General features: G+C 37.7%; 2 protein-coding genes across 4 annotated transcripts in view; one reads left to right on the plus strand and one right to left on the minus strand.

Moving 5' to 3' along the window:
- Window positions 1-637: 637 nt before the first annotated feature.
- ANKRD49 (ankyrin repeat domain 49) lies at window positions 638-6,375 on the minus strand. Of its 3 annotated transcripts, none has more exons than XM_017882020.1 (3): window positions 6,188-6,375; window positions 3,255-3,595; window positions 638-2,148 (listed from the first exon to the last, which is right to left on the minus strand). In XM_017882020.1, exons 2-3 carry the CDS (start codon window positions 3,534-3,536, stop codon window positions 1,687-1,689), a joined length of 744 nt encoding a protein of 247 aa, XP_017737509.1. In that variant the 5' UTR covers window positions 3,537-3,595; window positions 6,188-6,375; the 3' UTR covers window positions 638-1,686. The 3 variants fall into 3 exon arrangements, with proteins under 3 accessions (XP_017737509.1, XP_017737510.1, XP_017737511.1); XM_017882021.1 differs by having other exon boundaries at window positions 6,053-6,194; XM_017882022.1 differs by lacking the exon at window positions 6,188-6,375 and adding an exon at window positions 6,136-6,185.
- Window positions 6,376-6,398: 23 nt separating this feature from the next.
- The window catches only part of MRE11 (MRE11 double strand break repair nuclease), a 51,030-nt gene continuing 40,171 nt past the window's right edge, over window positions 6,399-17,257 (plus strand). Inside the window, 4 exon segments of the mRNA XM_017882019.1 lie at window positions 6,399-6,540; window positions 7,313-7,438; window positions 9,295-9,427; window positions 14,465-14,625. Coding sequence (XP_017737508.1) covers window positions 7,419-7,438; window positions 9,295-9,427; window positions 14,465-14,625 — 314 coding nt within the window. The 5' untranslated portion in view covers window positions 6,399-6,540; window positions 7,313-7,418.

The raw sequence follows: 17,257 nt of genomic DNA on the forward strand, positions 1-17,257 counted from the left end.
ATTCTCAAATGAGAAAGGAGCCATCAGCTCTGTGACTTTCAGGCTAAGCAGCCTCATTCAGCAGTCTGCTTGGATAAATAAGGTCTTATTCTATCATCACTGCCTGTCAGCTGTACCTGTCATTTGGTGTCACTAACTTAGGCCAGTTCAAACAGAAAGCAACCTCTTTCTGCCACAAAGCATCTCCCTAGGCAGAGATCACAACATAAACTAAAGCACTAACTCTCAAGAGCCTGTTGTCACGATGATTCAGTTCATATATTGTCTCTGAATTTTCTGAGATCATCTAATAAGTTCTAACCAAAAATAAATATTTAATATTTCATTAAATAACATTATTACTTAGTCTAAGGTGACTGGGTTACATAGGATGGCTTGAAAGAGATAAGCCTTGGTGGACATTTAAAAAATTTAAATGAAGTAAAGAGCAATTGGTTTAGTTCCCTTCCCCTAGAGTGTTCTCATGTTGAGAAGACAAAACTTTGGGAACAATCAAAGAGGGGCTAGGTACACAATGCAAAATTGCTGCTGGAGAAACTGAGAGAGTAGATATTAAATAACTAAGTGCACGTTGGATGAATAATGTTCTGGATCCAAGAAAGACATACACAGGTAAAAAATGAATTCATGCCTTTTATGTTGTTCAAAACTTGTACTTTATTTTTCTCAAATATTTTTACTTATGCTTTTTGTCATTATCCACAGTGTTTTTTTTTAAGCCTGAGCCACTTTGTGATTTTAGCCTTAATATAATAATCATCCCCTTACTCTTAGACTAATTCCTTTTCCCCTGTCACTTTGCCTTTGTATAGTTTGTAAAAATGAGGACCTTAGAAAATCAACATTTCCTGTGAACTTGAGAGACTATATGAGCAGTGCCCCAACCAGTAGGATTAGGCATGTAAAACCAGTTGGATAGCAGATATATTATGATCTCTTGGACAAAGGTATAGTTGTGTGCATGTCTACAAGGTCATCGTGATTTGCCATTAGCATAAGGATCATGTAGGCTGACCAGGGTGAGGTAGGACTACCCACAGGATTGTGTAAATTGTGGTAGGGGAGGCAGTATACAATATTCATGAATTAAACACCTAGCTAACTGCTTTCCTGAAAATGGTCTGTGTTCTAAAAGACAAAGATCTAGGTTTTTTGCTGTTTTTTTCTTTAACTTATGAAGATGCAAGTCACTAATACGTTACTTGCTCTAGTTTAAAATGAAAGCAACTGGCTATGGTAAGGTAGAGAAGACAGCTAAATTGTATCAGAATATGTAAGACTTTTAAATTAAGTTCTGAGTTACCTCACCTTATAAAAATATATGTCAATATACTAAGTACTCAACAAAGATCCAGGATGTGGGATATTTAAAAATACATCTCTCTTGGATCAGCACCAAAATATCAGTTTCTGTACAACCCGTGTCAAGTTTTTAAGTATACACACATTAAAATTATTTCTGATAAAAAATCACAAACTTCACAGAAATCATTAAAGATATATGCAAATTACTTTTAAATACATTCTGACATCAAAGTCAGGCAATTCACTTGGAAGAATGTTATAATGAATATCACTGAATTTTTGTAGTAAGATGTTTGACGTCAACTTTGATTATGGGAATACTTTACATCTCACACAAAGGAGGCACTGGTACTTAGAAGCTTAAGAAAATTACTAGAATTGTTAAGACTGAGGTGAAGAATTTGTACAGCCTTCCACAATTTCAAAGAGGTAGTGATAGATACTCGTCCTCCTGGCAATATCAAATGCAGTTTCTTCCAGGTTGTTTTTCAGCCCTGGTTTGACATAACGGTTCATCAAGAGGAGTTCTAGGGTATCCTTGCTGTCTCTGTTTCCAGCAGCAAGATGCAAAGGGGTCAAGAGGCCTTTTGTTTGGGCATTGATATCTGCATCATGCTGCAGTAAGAAAGAAGCCACTCTGGTATTATTCCACTTACAAGCACTGTGCAGGGGCGTCCAGCCATCCACAGTCACTGCATGAACGTCTGCCCCCTGTGCAATGAGCTCCCGGACAATATCTAAGTGTCCACTGTAGGCTGCGCGATGAAGAGGGGTATACTCATCTTCATCCCTAGTGTTCACATGAGTGGCCTTTTCAGAAAGTAGTCTCCGCACTGTAGTTAGCTGAGAAGAAAAAAGGAAATCTTTCAACTCAACTCAAACCAAAACAATAACTAAAACAAAATTGTCTTGTGGTGTTAGATTTAATTAAGTTGAATAAAAACTTACTTGTTAGTAGATGACTTTAAAATGAAAATAATTTAAGATCTCTTTTTTGGGAGGAGAGGACTACTGATTTAAGAATGAACAAGTTAGTGTTAACTATACTTTGTTGCTTCTAAGAATGAGATTATCTGAATATCAAACCAAACCCTTACTCCTGGTCCAACTAAGGTTCATTGCATAAAAGCTTTGGTCCAGTGAATATCATAGGCTTTAATTGTATTTAATATTTTATATGTTATCTGTGAAGAAAACTGCTTGATTTTCTATTGGATTATCACACCAATATATACACTGTATGAAACTTTTAAAATAAAACTTTTAACAAAAGAATAAAGTATTAATAAGGAATTCTAGGGATTTAAGAGCTCAATTCCTTCTTAATACAACCTTAGAAACATCCTTTTAGGTTGTAATTTTTAATTTGTTCTATAGGCCTCTGGTTAAATGTGGCATGCTCTTGGGTTAAAAAGCTATTTAAAATGCAAGACCCTTTTAGTTATTAGTTTACTAAAACAGACATGGGGAAACTTAGTAAAATTAGGTGGAAGTGGCCAAGTAGAAGAAATAGGCTTTTGATGTTCACTCCACTTGGATGATCCTGGGCAAATTAGTATTTTGAAATCTCAATTTCTTACTCTATAAAAGAGAAGAATATTACTTATAGAGATACATGAGGATTAAATAATGTAATAAGGTACCTGGTATAGTTAGTATTTAATAAATGTTAGTTTCCATCCTCTTTCCTAAATGATCCTAATGACTTTATATAAATGATTTTAAAATATAGATGATTGCTTGCTATCTTTATAATTATCCTTAAACCCCCAAATAATACCTGGCATGACATTTTGCAGCTTAATATGTGCTTTCATGTACATTGTCTCATTTGGTCCTCACAATCAAGAGATAGGTATGACAGCCATAATAGTAAAGGCAGGCCTTCTGGCTTGAACCCAGTGCTATTCCTACTGTCACACTTCCCTTTGTAATTTTTTTTTTTTTACCCGATTTTTTTCAGCAGCCCAAAGAAGCAATTTGCTTGGGTCTTTTTCCATTTTTTTTTCTTGCAATCGATACCACTCTTCATTTTTGTCATCTTGCTCCTCATCTTCATCAGAATTGCCTACCCAAAGACTTTGAGTACCAGTAGGAATAAGGTGTCCATGTGTTTCCAACAATTCAAGTTGGTTAAAGTGTTCAGAAAAATCCAAGGAATTCTCTTGGTCTGGTATTCCATCATCATTTCCTTTTCTTTTCCATTTTACTACTATTCTAAATAAAAGCATTTCAAATGCCAGGGTATAATCTTCCTAGAGATAAATTATGCTGCTTTATTCATCAAGACCTGAAAACACAAATACAAAAGTTATTAGTAAAACAATAATTCAGGCTTTATCAACTGCATAGATAAGTCTCGCAAACATATACAATTAAACCCTGTCTAAACTCTTGTTTTTCTCATGGTATTCCTTACATACACTAAATACTGGTGCTGACAGAAAACAACAAAAGTAAGAAGCATTAGACCACTATTAGATCACAGATGATCTTTAGTGGTCTAATGCTTCTTACTTTTGTTGTTTTCTTCTAAGTCAACTATATTATTATATAACTATTATTTTTAATCTACTGGTTTAGGTATGATGGTATTATGCTAAGAGTGATGAATGCTTGAAGGTTTTGAAGTATAACTAATACAATTAAGAAGGTGCATTCAAGATTTTTATAAACTAGACACACAGATAATATAGAGCAGAAATAAAAACTTCTAATTCCTAAAAAAACTAGTTGGAAGAATCAGGGATTCTTGAAGATGGAATAGCCCCAAAAAGGACATCTGTCCCAATCTCTCATTGGAGCAGATATCTTTATCACAACATCTACACTAATTATCCTATTTCTACTTTGATAATTTCAGGCCTAGGAAAATTCACTGCTTTAAAAAGTAGTCCTATTTATTGATAAGCAACTATAGTTCTTAGTTGGGTCCTTGTTTTCAACTGAATTTCGGCTGTCATTCATTCCTTCATTCAACTAATATGAATAGAATGTCTGGTATGTGTCAATTTCTGGGTACTGGGATTCAACAATGAGCAAGATTCATGTCTTCACCTCAGGAAGCTTACTCTAGTGTAGGTGACTGGCAAAGACATCATGTGACTGGCAAAGACAACATGATAAGTACTACTACAAGACCTTATCTAGAAACCATGAGTATACAGGAAGTTCGTAATTCCCCTAGTCCTAAGGGATTAAAGAAGGCTTCCTGAAGGAACTGATGTTTATTCTGCTAAGCCGCCATATTAATTTATAAACCAATATCAGCTTAAAGAGTTACACAGCATATAAACCTTAATCAATTACAGAAAAGGAGAATAACCAATAGAGAATTTAAAAATACCAATTCCCAGCCTCCCAACTCTATTTGTCGAAATCTTATCAGTCTTTCAAGGCTCTTCTCAGATGTTATCTCTTTCATTCTTTCTTGATCCTCTCATTTAGATCACTTTCTGCTTTCCACTTTTTTTGGTGCTACATTGTATTTCACCACTAACTTTGTTCTTGTTTTTGTCCCTTAAAAGATTATAAGTTTAAAGATAAGGACCACATTTAACTTATATTTATCTCCTACTTGTCTATAGAAGGCATTAAGTATGTGTAGCATTATATTTAATTAAAGTCTTGTCGCTTGATTTTGCCTGGAATGGATTCTGAGAAGTTCCAGAGTTAGACAATACCCCCAAGATACTGATTTCTGGTACCTAATCTCACAAGTTTAACAGTATACAATCTTAATGTGGTATTAAATTTTATTACTAGTGGCAATAGCACTAAACTCAAGTTTAAATATATTACTTACATCCAGTAACTTTTCTGGACCTGTTACTTTACTGTAAAATGTAAGAATTTTACTAAAGTGTTCCTAAGGTCAATCCGGCTTTTCAGTCACCCTTGGAATCAGAGACACCCAATCAGAATCGCTTTGTGTTTTATTAATTCTCCTGGAGCTTCTACTTTTTCTTTGATTCTCAAACTAATTCCTGAACCTTGCAACACAAAAGTGACCATACATCAATTCATTAAACACTTAACAGAGGCTAAAAAATAAAAGTTCACTTGTAACTATATCAAATATAGTAACCTTATACCACAGATCTTATCCTCTTCCTCCACATGCTTTTCCTTTTAATAAAAACTCCCTTTATATAAATTTTGAGTTTACAGATTCAGATACAACAAATTATATATAAAATTTTACTGGTATATTTAGTTTAAAAAGCCAAACCTAGGCGCATCTACCCGATTCACAGTTAAAAAACAAAACTGATTACTTGATGATGATATTCCTGATATTCCATTAGGAATATCAGGGTACGTTTCCTAACTTAATGGGCATATCCTATTTTGAGAGAGATCCGAACTATGTCAACTCCTTACAAACAACTCAGTGATGGGGGTGGGGGGGAGTATAAACCTTACAGATGAAGGAGGTTCAGATAGATAAAACAACTTGCCCTAGATCAAGGACCCTTCAGTGGAACTGAAAGGGCAGACGTTCTAATTCAAAAGTTCCACATTATTTTTCGCTGCACTATACATCTTACTGTTATCAGCACAAAGCAATGCAGATGTGCTGAACTCAAGGACCTATGGGTGACACCTGTAGAGAGTCTGGTGAGTGGGAGGGAGGGAGAGGGGATCCAGCTCCGGCACTCTGCCACCGGCCGGGAACTCACAGGCCCGCGAGCTCCGCCTGAGGCCTTCTAAATAGCCAAGAGCGGAGAAGCGGCTTTAGCCCTACCTGGGGACCACGACGCGGCCTGACCTGCAGGGCTCGGCCTGTGTTCACAGGCTACCCACCCGCACGGGCTCAGGAGTTCTTACATGGCGCGGGTCCACCAGAAAGCGCGGTCCGGGACAGGGAATAACTACCCACCTGACAGAAGGGAAAAATCGCCGCCTTGCATCTCACTTCCGGGTTTGTCTCCTCGGCAGCTCAAGATTGGCTCCTGCGTGAGGGCGGGACCTCGCCGCTACTTTCCCCGCCCCTTCACGGCGTGCGGTAGCCAATGAGAACCGAACTGGACTTGAAGCGTCTACGTTTCCCATGAAGTGTCGCGAGAGAAACGGACGCCGTTCTCTCCCGCGGAATTCAGGTTTACGGCCCTGTGGGTTTTCAGAGGCAAGTTCGGACCGTGTTGTTTTCTTCTCACGGATCCTGCCCTTTCTTCCTGGAAAGAAGACAGCCGTGGGTCCCTATTGTGGGGCTTTGAAGAGTCCAGGAGTGGGGTAATATAGGAATCGCATTCGTCTCCAGTTTCTGCAGGTTCCCAGGCTGAAGCCCAGAGTTAACTGGAACCTCGGGAAGAACGGGCCGAGTGGGCCGGGGAGGGGTCCTCGCGGGCTCCGCGTTCTGATTTCCAGGCGCCTGGCGGTGAGGGCGTGATGAGGCTTGGAATCCCGACGGAATCTGGAGCTCCAGATGTGGTGGGGGTTGGCTCGCGGTGGCAGCCACTCTTCCCCAAACCTGGCTGTTTTCAGTCATCCTGCTGGTGCCTAAAGATGTTCCTCTGCAGACCACGTGTTTGTTTATTTACACTCGCTTTAAACGCGGGTCCCTTCCCTTTTCCAAACTAGCCAGGTCCTTTAAAAAAAAAATCGTGTGTTTGAGCAGGAAATACAGGATTGCCTCCGTTCTCCAGAGTAACCTATGCCTGCAACTTAAAAATATCTGCGCACCTAGAGTTGTTTGTGTGTTGAACCACAACCATATGTGATCCTTTTTGCCCATTTGTTTAGCATACATTAATTTCCCATAAGAGCACGGGAAAGGAAAATAAGAGTTTAGTCATCCTGGTGAAACTAGGATAGCACTGGAGATGTATTATTTCTATGCTTAGTTCATTAAAAAAAATTAAAGTATAGTGGGTGTTTAGATGAAAATGAGACTTCTGGATTTGCCAGTCTGCTTAAGACGTCTGTACCTTGTGCAGCGTAAATCATGTTGGTTAAATACGTGCAGGCTTTTTAAAAATGTTTTATAATGTAATTTTGTTTTTAGAATTTCTAGAATTTGGAATCGAGTGCATTTTCTGACATTTGAGTACAGTACCGAGGGATTCTTTGGAGAGGAACCTGGTCCCAGAGGAGCTTGACTGACCTTAAAAATGAGTACTGCAGATGCACTGTAAGCACCGGACTTCTGGAATCCCTTGTTATTTTGGGTTTCTAAAGCTCCTCAACTGTGATCACAATAAAAGAAAACTTATTTAATAAGCAGTAAATAAAGAATCTGCTTGTGAACAGAAATACTAGTCATCAAAAAGGATATTTGGAATGTTTTTAATATTTATCTGTTTAATTAGAAACTAATATGCAACGATAGATTGGAGTCTTGCTGTAATTTGATATATTGATATAGTATTAAGTTTATGTCCTTAGGCTTTGTCTTAAATTATTGAAGTTATAAATATTCAATTTTCCTGACAAATTCTTATTAGTCAATGCAGTTCTGTTTAAGATTTTTAGAGTAAATTCCTCTAGTATTAAATAAGCTGGAAATGAATTTGAATGAAATGGGAATAAATAAAAGGACTATAAAAGTTATGTGCACTTTGGGAGGCTGAGGCTGGCGGGATCATCTGAGGTCGGGAGTTGGAGACCAGCCTGACCAACATGATGAAACCCTGTCTCTACTAAAAATACAAAGTTAACCAGGCATGGTGGTGCATGCCTGTAATCCCAGCTACTCAGGAGACCCAGGCAGGAGAATCACCTGAACCCAAGAGGTGGAGGTTGCAGTGAGCCGAGATCATAAAAAAAAAAAGTTATGTGGGAAAGACTTTAAACTTGTAGTCTTTTATCCTAGTTTCAAGTCCTTGGACACTACTAGCTGTGTGATCTTGGGCAAGTCAGCAATTCTCTGAGCCTTGCCTCAATTTTGCCATTTGTATAACTGGAATAATTATACCTTTCTCAGATTAGTTTTGAGGCTTAAATGAGAGAATTCATGTGAAAATACCTCATAAATTGCTACCAAAGCGTGTAGTATTGTGATTTGAAAAGTATTCTGACTTACCTTTTTTGATATAGCAGTCAGAACTGTGTGCATATCATTTTTGAAGTTTTTGAAGAGGAATAGTTTCTGGAAATATCTTTTGTTTGTAAAGATTTGAATTTTGGAGATATATGCAGAGATTTTTTAAAAAATTCATTGTGGTTTATTGAAAATAGCCTGAGTTTTCATCATGGGTTTTCGTCCTGTTTCTGTCACTAGTTATGTGATAAAGCAGTTAATTTCTCTGGGTTTAGCCTTCTCATTTGTCAGAGATAATAATGCCTGACTCTTTATCTGTGAGGATTGAGATGAGATCATAGAAATAAAAGTATTTTATGCAATTAAAGTTAAGTTTAGTGTAAGAGAGTATTAATAACTATTACATTGCTACTTCACATTAAAGTACCTTTGAATATTACCAAATTCAAATTGAAACAATTCTGTTTTGTTACTTGGCTAACTTTTTTAATGAAATCTAACTCTATAGAGAGTAGAGTCAAGCAAGTGTCTTCAGGGGCCTGAATGTAAGTTATTAGCATATTAGTATAAAATTGACTTATAAATTTAGAGGAAGGCTTTTTAAATTAACTTTGATTTTCCTGGAAGAGTACAAAGTCAGATAAATAACAAGTTTAGATATAGGTGTCAAAAGCTCTTTGGTTTTCTAAGAAGAGGAAAACAAGCAAACTTTCGGGCCTGGGTTACGTGAGTTTGTAAAACTGGTTATAACAAGATTGTAAATTTTTGAAGCAGTTATAGATCCTTGTAAAGATTTATGTACATTTGTTCTATATTGAACTAGTGGTTAGGAAAACTAATGTTAATATATGTTGAATACTTCAGATTTTCAGATGAACTCTAAGGCTAAAAAAAAGATTTTACTCCATAACTGTTGTTATTTATTTTATAAGTTTAAGCCTCAATTTGTTTGAATATCCTCTTAATGAATTATTAATATATTAAATGTTTTTTCTTTTTTAATATAGTGATGATGAAAACACGTTTAAAATCTTAGTTGCAACAGATATTCATCTTGGATTTATGGAGAAAGATGCAGTCAGAGGAAACGATACGTTTGTAACACTTGATGAAATTTTAAGACTTGCCCAGGAAAATGAAGTGAGTGTGGTTTATATTTGTGCACTTTCTACCGTATTCCCTTAGTCAACAAGTTATTTTTCCTTCTAAAATTACAGATTTGTTTTATAAGCTCAGGTGCTTACCTTGCCTGCTTGAATATCAATATACTAAAAGCTCAAAGTCGATTTTGTGTGCTTTGTGTCTTAAATTCAAGTAAGAGCTACTTTTGTAGACAGTCTTTAAATTTTACAAATTTTTTGGGGTGTTTACTGAATGCAGGATACTGTGGCAGTGTCTATTTGAAATGGAAAGTGACTGTCAAAACTTCTGCTTTCAGAGGACATAGAAGAAAACTAGTGTGAAAGACATATATCCACAATCCTCAGATGCAAGGTTGTATGTGATAGTAGCCCTAAGGAAATTCTAAATAGCATTTCCTGTGAGTTTAGAGGCAGAAAAGTTCACATTTAGATTATAGCAAGATGAGGGCTGGGCGCGGTGGCTCATGCCTGTAATCCCAGCACTTTGGGAGGCCGAGGTGGGCGGATCACGAGGTCAGGAGATCGAGACCATCTTGGCTAACACAGTGAAACCCCGTCTCTACTAAAAATACAAAAAAAATTAGCCGGGCGTGGTGGTGGGCGCCTGTAGTGTCAGCTACCTGGGAGGCTGAGGCAGGAGAATCACGTGAACCTGGGAGCAGAGGTTGCAGTGAGCCGAGATCACATCACTGCACTCCAGCCCAGGGAACAGAGCAAGACTCCATCTCAAAAAAAGAAAAAAAATAGCAAGATGAGCTTAATGAAAAAGGTTGTGTTTAACTTGGGCTTTGGAGGAAGGGTAGAGTTTTGGCCAGTGGGGAGCATAGAGAATGTACATCCATGTGAAGCAGGAGTGAAGACACAGGTAAGACAGTATAAGGTATGTTAGGGGCCCTGTAGTCAATTTGGCTCACCAGCAGGTCATAGTTAGCAAGCATGCTGAGACACTAAAAGTAAAGGTTTGAGCTGCATTAATGAGGACTTCAAATATCAGATTGAGAAATTTGTAGCCAGTTCAATAGAAAGTCTTCTGGCAGCAGAGTATAATACCATGAATTGGAGACCAGTTTTTTGAAGTGTTGTCCTTAGGGATGGGAAAGAGGAAGTGAATGCAAGAGATACTGCAAAAAGAGGATTCGTGTGCTTTGGTTAGTTGTAGGGTGTGGAGATAAGGGCAAAGGGGATGACAGTGACTCTGAAATGTGTGGAGTTTGAGTGAATAGTTGTACCAAAAATAGAAATAGGTAGGTAAGGAAGAGGTACTTCTTTATGTGGGAAGGTGACAATTTCTGATTTAGACAAATTTAGAGTTGGAGACTGCAATGGGACAATCAAGGAAAAATTTCAGCAGCCAGTTAACACATCAGCCCAGGAGAGGGTTGGAGAATAAACATAAAAGTTGACTTGCAAATTAACACCTCCAATCTTGACTTTTCTGCAGAGTTCTCTTCAGTTTATCTGCTAGGTCCTTATTTCTTCCTCCCAAATATATATGGTGCCTCTCTACTACTCTCTTCACACTAATAAACTTAGTCCAAAGCTTGATCACGTTTCACATGGCCTGCAGGAGGTCCCCTTCCATCTTTCTGCTTCCATTCTTTTCTGCTGCATCTACTCAGCATACATCTACTCAGCATAGCAGCCAAAGTGAACTTTTAAAATAATAAATCAGATCATGGCACTCTGCCGCCTAAAATTTTCCAAGTGTTATTCCATTGAATCTAGTATAAAATTCAAACTACAAGGTTCAACTCAATCTTGGCCCCTGCCATGAAACTTCATCTCCTACTACTCTCTGCCTGATTTACAATGCTACATCCACACCGGCACGTTCTACTCTGAGGCCCTTATATATCTAGTTCTTTCTGCTTGGAGCACATTGATCTTGGTGGGACCTACTTCTGAGAGTTCAAGTCTTACATTTTTGGAGACGTCTTCCCTGATACTTTCAAGCACTCTTTTATCAATTTCTCTGCTTTTTTTTTTCATAGCATATTTTTAATACCACTATCCGAAATAATTTATTGAATTACTTATTTATTATCTGTCATCTTCACTAGAAGGAAAACTCCATGAGAGTGAAAATCTTTTGTTTGTTCATGCTATTTCTTAGTGCTTAGAAAGAATCAAGAAAGCAGTGGGTATACATATTTTAAGTTTCTTAATTAAGTGAGGCAATGGCTGGATTCTTTCATTTTAGGTTCAGGGGTACATGTGCAGGATATAGGTAAACTCATATGACAGGGGTTTGTTGTATAGACTATTTTGGCACCCAGGTATTAATCCTAGTACCCCTTTATTATTTTTCCTCATCCTCTCCCTCCTCCTGTCATCTGCCCTCTGGTAGGTCCTAGTGTCTGTTGTTCCCCTCTTTGTGTCCATGTGTTCTTATCATTTAGCTTCCACTTATAAGAGAGAAGTGGTATTTGATTTTCTGTTCCTCCATTAGTTTGCTAAGGATGATGGCCTCCAGCTCTATCCATGTCCCTGCAAAGGATATGACCTGGTTCTTTTTAATGGCTGCATAGTATTCCATGGTTTATATGTACCACATTTTCTTTATCCCATCTACCATTGATGAGCATTTAGGTTGATTCCATGTCTTTGCTATTGTGAATAGTACTGCAGTGAATATATGTGTGCTGTGTTTTTATGGTAGAAGGATTTATATTCCTTTGGGTATATACTGAGTAATGGAATTGCTGGGTGGAATGGTAGTTCCATTTTTAGCTCTTTGAGGAATCGTCACACTGCTTTCCACAATGGTTGAACCGGTTTACACCCCTACCACCATTGTGTAAGTATTCCTTTTTCTCCGTAATTTCACCAGCTTCTGTCCTTTTTTGACTTTTCAATAATAGAATGTAAGGTGAATTTTTCCTTCCCTGAAGGCACAAAAACTTGTGGCCAAAGGTCTGTTTCCTGCCGGAGAATCCTGCATGTGCTCTTTCTTTTTTAACTCTTGAGCCCTAAAACAGAATCTTCTCCTGAGAGTAAGCTACTTACTTCTACTTTGCCCTTTCCTTCACCTCTGTTTCCACTGTTTGCCTTCCCTGCATTCCTTAATCTTAACTGTTCCAGCCTCCATAACCCCTAGGGACTTCTAGATGCGTGTTATGTTTACTTGTTTTCTTGATTTGTATTTAGTATTTCTTATTATTGAAGTCTAAATTCTTCCTGACTTTTAAGTCCCTTATTATGTTGGCCCATGCCCACTAACCAGTCTTAGTTCTGTTCCCTAGATTCTTGGAGTCTTTTTTTAAAAAAACTTTTTATTTTGAAACAACGTCAGTCTCACGGAAAAGTTGGCAAGAATGGTGCATAGAATTCCTTACCTGTCACCCAAGTTTTCTAACATTTTGTCACATTTGCTTTATCCTCTCTTTACAAGCACACGATTTTTTTCCCTCAACCATTTGAGAGTAAACTGCATGTATAATCATAGAAAACCAGGAAAGTAGTATTGATTCAGTGCTATTATATAATGTTAAGATGTTGCCAATTGTTCCTGTAATGTCTGTTATAGCTCTTTGGAGGCTGGTTGGTGGCATCCAGGACCCAGTCCAGGTTTACATATTGCATTTAGTTGCCATGTCTGTTTGTCTCCTTTAATCTGGTACATTTTCCTGAATCTGCCTTGCCTTTGTTTTTCATGACCCTGATATTTTGAAGAGTACACAGGCCAGTAATTTTATAGAATCTTCCTCAAATTGACTATATGTGGTATTTCCTCATGATTAGGTTCAATTCTGCACTTCTGGCAAGAATACCACAGAAGTGAGTCGTGTTCTTTTCAGTATTTCCTAGAGTCACCGCCAGCCAGTTAAAAAAAAAATTTTTTAATGTTTGAATGATGTCAAAATATATTAAATACATAACATAAAATTTCCCTTGTTAACCATTTTCAAGTGTACAGTACAGTAGTGTTAAATACGTTCATATTGCTGTGCAACCAATCTCCAGAATTACTCTCATCTGGCAAAAATGACACCCATTAAGCAACAACTTCTTTTCGCCCCATTATATTTTTCATTTGGTTTGTTGTTTTTGTTTTGTTTCTTCCATGCCTTTGATTGTGATCATTTTCTTCCTTTTACTCAAATAGTGTTCATCCTGGAAGGCCTAGCTTAAATCTCACATTTTTATTAAAGTTACCCTAACTACCATACGCACAGTGATCTATACCTTGTGTTCTTTTGTATGATTAAGCACTTAAGTTTCTTTAGGTGCATCGTATATGTCTTGAAAGCCTGTGTTAGACTTTTTCTGTATGATTTCCCTCCTTCACTGAAGTTATTCCTAGAATGTCTTCCTCAAAATTATTTATCTTTCCTAGTGCAACTAACATGCCATCATGTTAGTTCATCCCTTCTAGACTTTGTGTCCATAGGCGAATTGTCCTGCCTTGAGTTCATATTCGTTGTAGTGTCATCTCCGCTGCTGGTTGCTTACGTGTCCATTCTGGTACACCCCAGAGTTTGACTTATGTTTGGATCTATAACAGTTTGCCTCTTCCATTAGAGTTTGAACATATTTAGGATAGGGATGATATTTTATTCGTCATTGTATCTCAGGACTCAGCAGGGGGTCTTGCATAGAGTCAGTATTTAATGAGGGCAGGGATATAATCTGTTTTGTAGATTGCTATTTTTTTAGCTTCTAGAACCTGTAGGAATTCTAAATAAATGCTGAATGAATTAAATGAATGATTTGGATTGAATTTGGTATCTCTTCCATACGTTCTGTTGAAGTGCTAAGTTTATGTTTGATTCGAATAATAGAAAAAACATGATCACCTTGTGTAGCTTGAATCAGAGACTTGGTGTAATTGGAAGATGGCTTTTTTTAAGATAGCTTAGTCAGCTAAATTAGAGTCAGATTAATTACCAGATTGAAAGTCCCTTTGAATAAATAAAATGTAAATTGCCATACATAATAGTGTCTTTTGTGAGTTTTTTTAATCTCTTTCATCTGCAGTTTATAAAAATGTTACCTGTAAAACATACTAATTGTAACACCTTTTTCTGTTGATCAGGTGGATTTTATTTTGTTAGGTGGTGATCTTTTTCATGAAAATAAGCCCTCAAGGAAAACGTTACATACCTGCCTCGAGTTATTAAGAAAATATTGTATGGGTGATAGGCCTGTCCAGTTTGAAATTCTCAGTGATCAGTCAGTCAACTTTGGTTTTAGTAAGTAAGTATATTTATTTACTTGAGTGAATGATTACTTGTGTATGGTATTTTCTGTATAAGACGCACAAACACGCAATTAACCATTTTGCTTTTCACATAAGCTATTTTCTTAGTAAATATCATTCTTTGAATTTTTTGTACGTCGTCATATTAATTTGTATTTTCCCAATTAATAGTGGGACTGACCCAGCTACTCAGGAAGCTGAGGTGGGAGGATTACTTGAGTCCCAGAAGCAGAGGTTGCAGTGAGCCGAGATTGTGCCACTGCGCTCCAGCCTAGGTGATAGAGCAAGATTCCATCTCAAAAAAAAAAAAAAAGTGTTGGGACTGAATATCTTCTCAGGTTATTGTACATTTTGGTATCTTCTCCTGTTCATATCCTCTACCTGTTTTGAAAACTGAGATTTTTTGTTTGTTTTTCTACCTGAATTGCAGAAGTTACTTATATATTCTAGTTAGTAAACCTTTGTGATACATATATTTTTTCCCAATTAGTGGCTTATGGCTTGTCTTTTGACTTTGTTTATGGACTCTTGTTGACAGAAATATTTAATTTTTATGTAGTTAAATCTATTGTTTTTTCTTTTATTCCATTTGTGCCTTTGGGACTATTTATGACATTCATCAATCCCTGTATTATAAAAATATCATGTGTTTTTTCTTTTTTCTTTTTTTTTTTGAGATGGGGTCTCGCTCTGTTGCCCAGGCTGGAGTGCAGTGGCATGATCTTGGCTCAGTGCAACCTCCGCCTCCTGGGTTCAGGCAATTCTCCCTGCCTCAGCCTCCTGAGTAGTTGGGATTACAGGCGCCCATCACCACACCCAGCAAGTTTTTGTGTTTTTAGTAGAGACGGGGTTTTGTCATGTTGGCCAGGCTGGTCTTGAACTCCAGACCTCAGGTAATCCACCTGCCTCGGTCTCCCAAAGTGCTGGGATTACAGACGTGAGCCACCACTTTCGGCCCATCATGTCTTAAACATTGTACAGGATCTCACATTGCATTTAGTAAAAAAGTTTCCTTAGTTTCTTCAGCCCGTGTCAGATTTTCTGTTGTCTTTCGTGACCCTAATACTTATAAAGAGGTCAGGTTTTTTGTAGAATGTCCCTCAATTTGGGTTTTTCTCTTGCTTTCTATGATTAGATTAGGATTACAGGTTTCGGGGGAGAATATTCAAGAAGTGACCCTTTCAGTCACATCACATCAGGAGGTGCATGACATCAACCTGATTTATCACTGGTGATTTTAACCTTGATCACTTAGTTAAGCCGGTCTCTGCCAGGTTTCTCCGGTGTAAAGTCATTATTTTTTCCTTTCCATATGCTGTTGGTTAGAATTGAGTCTCTGAGTCCATCTTACTCTCAAAGGGAGGGGAGTTAAGTTTCCACTTCTGATGGACATAAAACCACCAAGGTAATTAATAAATATTTTAGGGGAGATATTTGAGGCTGTGTGGCTTTTCTATTCCGCCTTAAATTTGTTCATTAATTTTAGATTCATCAGTGGATCTTACCTACAACAGTTATAACTGTGATATTCTAATTTTGATTTTCTATTTCCTATATTCTTTCTACATGTATTAATTGGGATTCTTTTGTAAGGAAGATTTGCCCCTTGTCCCACATTTGTTTATTCAGTTTTCTATATCAGTTTATTCAGTTGTCTGTGTCAGTTTATTCAGTTGTCTGTATCAGTAGATACATTTTTTTTTTCTTTGGGTTATAATTTAATGCTATCATAATGTACTTGTGGCTTAAATTGTTCCAGCTTTAGCCATTGGGCTCTTTTTGAGATTGGCTGCTGTATCCTTTTGATATACCCCCATATCCCACCCTTTCTTCTGATTTTTTTCACTGTAAGATGTTCCAGGCTGATTTTGTACTTTTTCTTAGCTTCAGACTCAACCATTTGTTCAAGGAGCCCTGGTTCCTTTTGGAGAATGGTATTTGGAAACCAAGATCTGGATGTTAGATGTGCATATTACTATTGTATTGTTGCTTCTAGGCTCTCAGTGGACAGAGCTAAGAAAAATATGTGTACATACTAACCCATGAGAATAGACATACTCATGTTTATTTATTTATTTATTTAAATTTTGCTTTTGAGACAGGGTCTGGCTCTCTTGCCCGGGCTGTAGTGCAGTGGCATGATCATAGCTCACTGCAGCCTCAACCTCCTGGGTTCAAGCTATCTTCCTGCCTCAGCCTCCCAAGTAGCTGGGACTACAGGCATGTGCCACTGTATTAGTCCGTTTTCATGCTGCTGATAAAGACATAATCGAGACTGGGCAATTCACAAAAGAAAGAGGTTTAATGGACTTACAGTTCCACATGGCTGGGGAGGCCTCACAATCATGACTGAAGGCAGGAGGAGCAAGTCATGTCTTATATGGATGGTGCCAGGCAAAGAGAGAGGTTGTGCTGGGAAACTCCCATTTTTAAAACCATCAGATATCTTTAGACTTATTCACTATCACTAGAGCAGCACAGGAAAGGCCCGCCCCCATGATTCAGTTATCTCCCACGAGGCCCCTCCTACAACGCGTGGTAATTGTGGGAGCTACAAGATGAGATTTGGGTGGGGACACAGAGCCAAACCATATCAGCCACCACACCCAGCTAATTTTTAAGAAATTA

The sequence above is a fragment of the Rhinopithecus bieti genome, unplaced genomic scaffold, assembly GCF_001698545.2.
Source record: "Rhinopithecus bieti isolate Rb0 unplaced genomic scaffold, ASM169854v2 scaffold_12653, whole genome shotgun sequence".
NCBI lineage: Eukaryota > Metazoa > Chordata > Mammalia > Primates > Cercopithecidae > Rhinopithecus > Rhinopithecus bieti.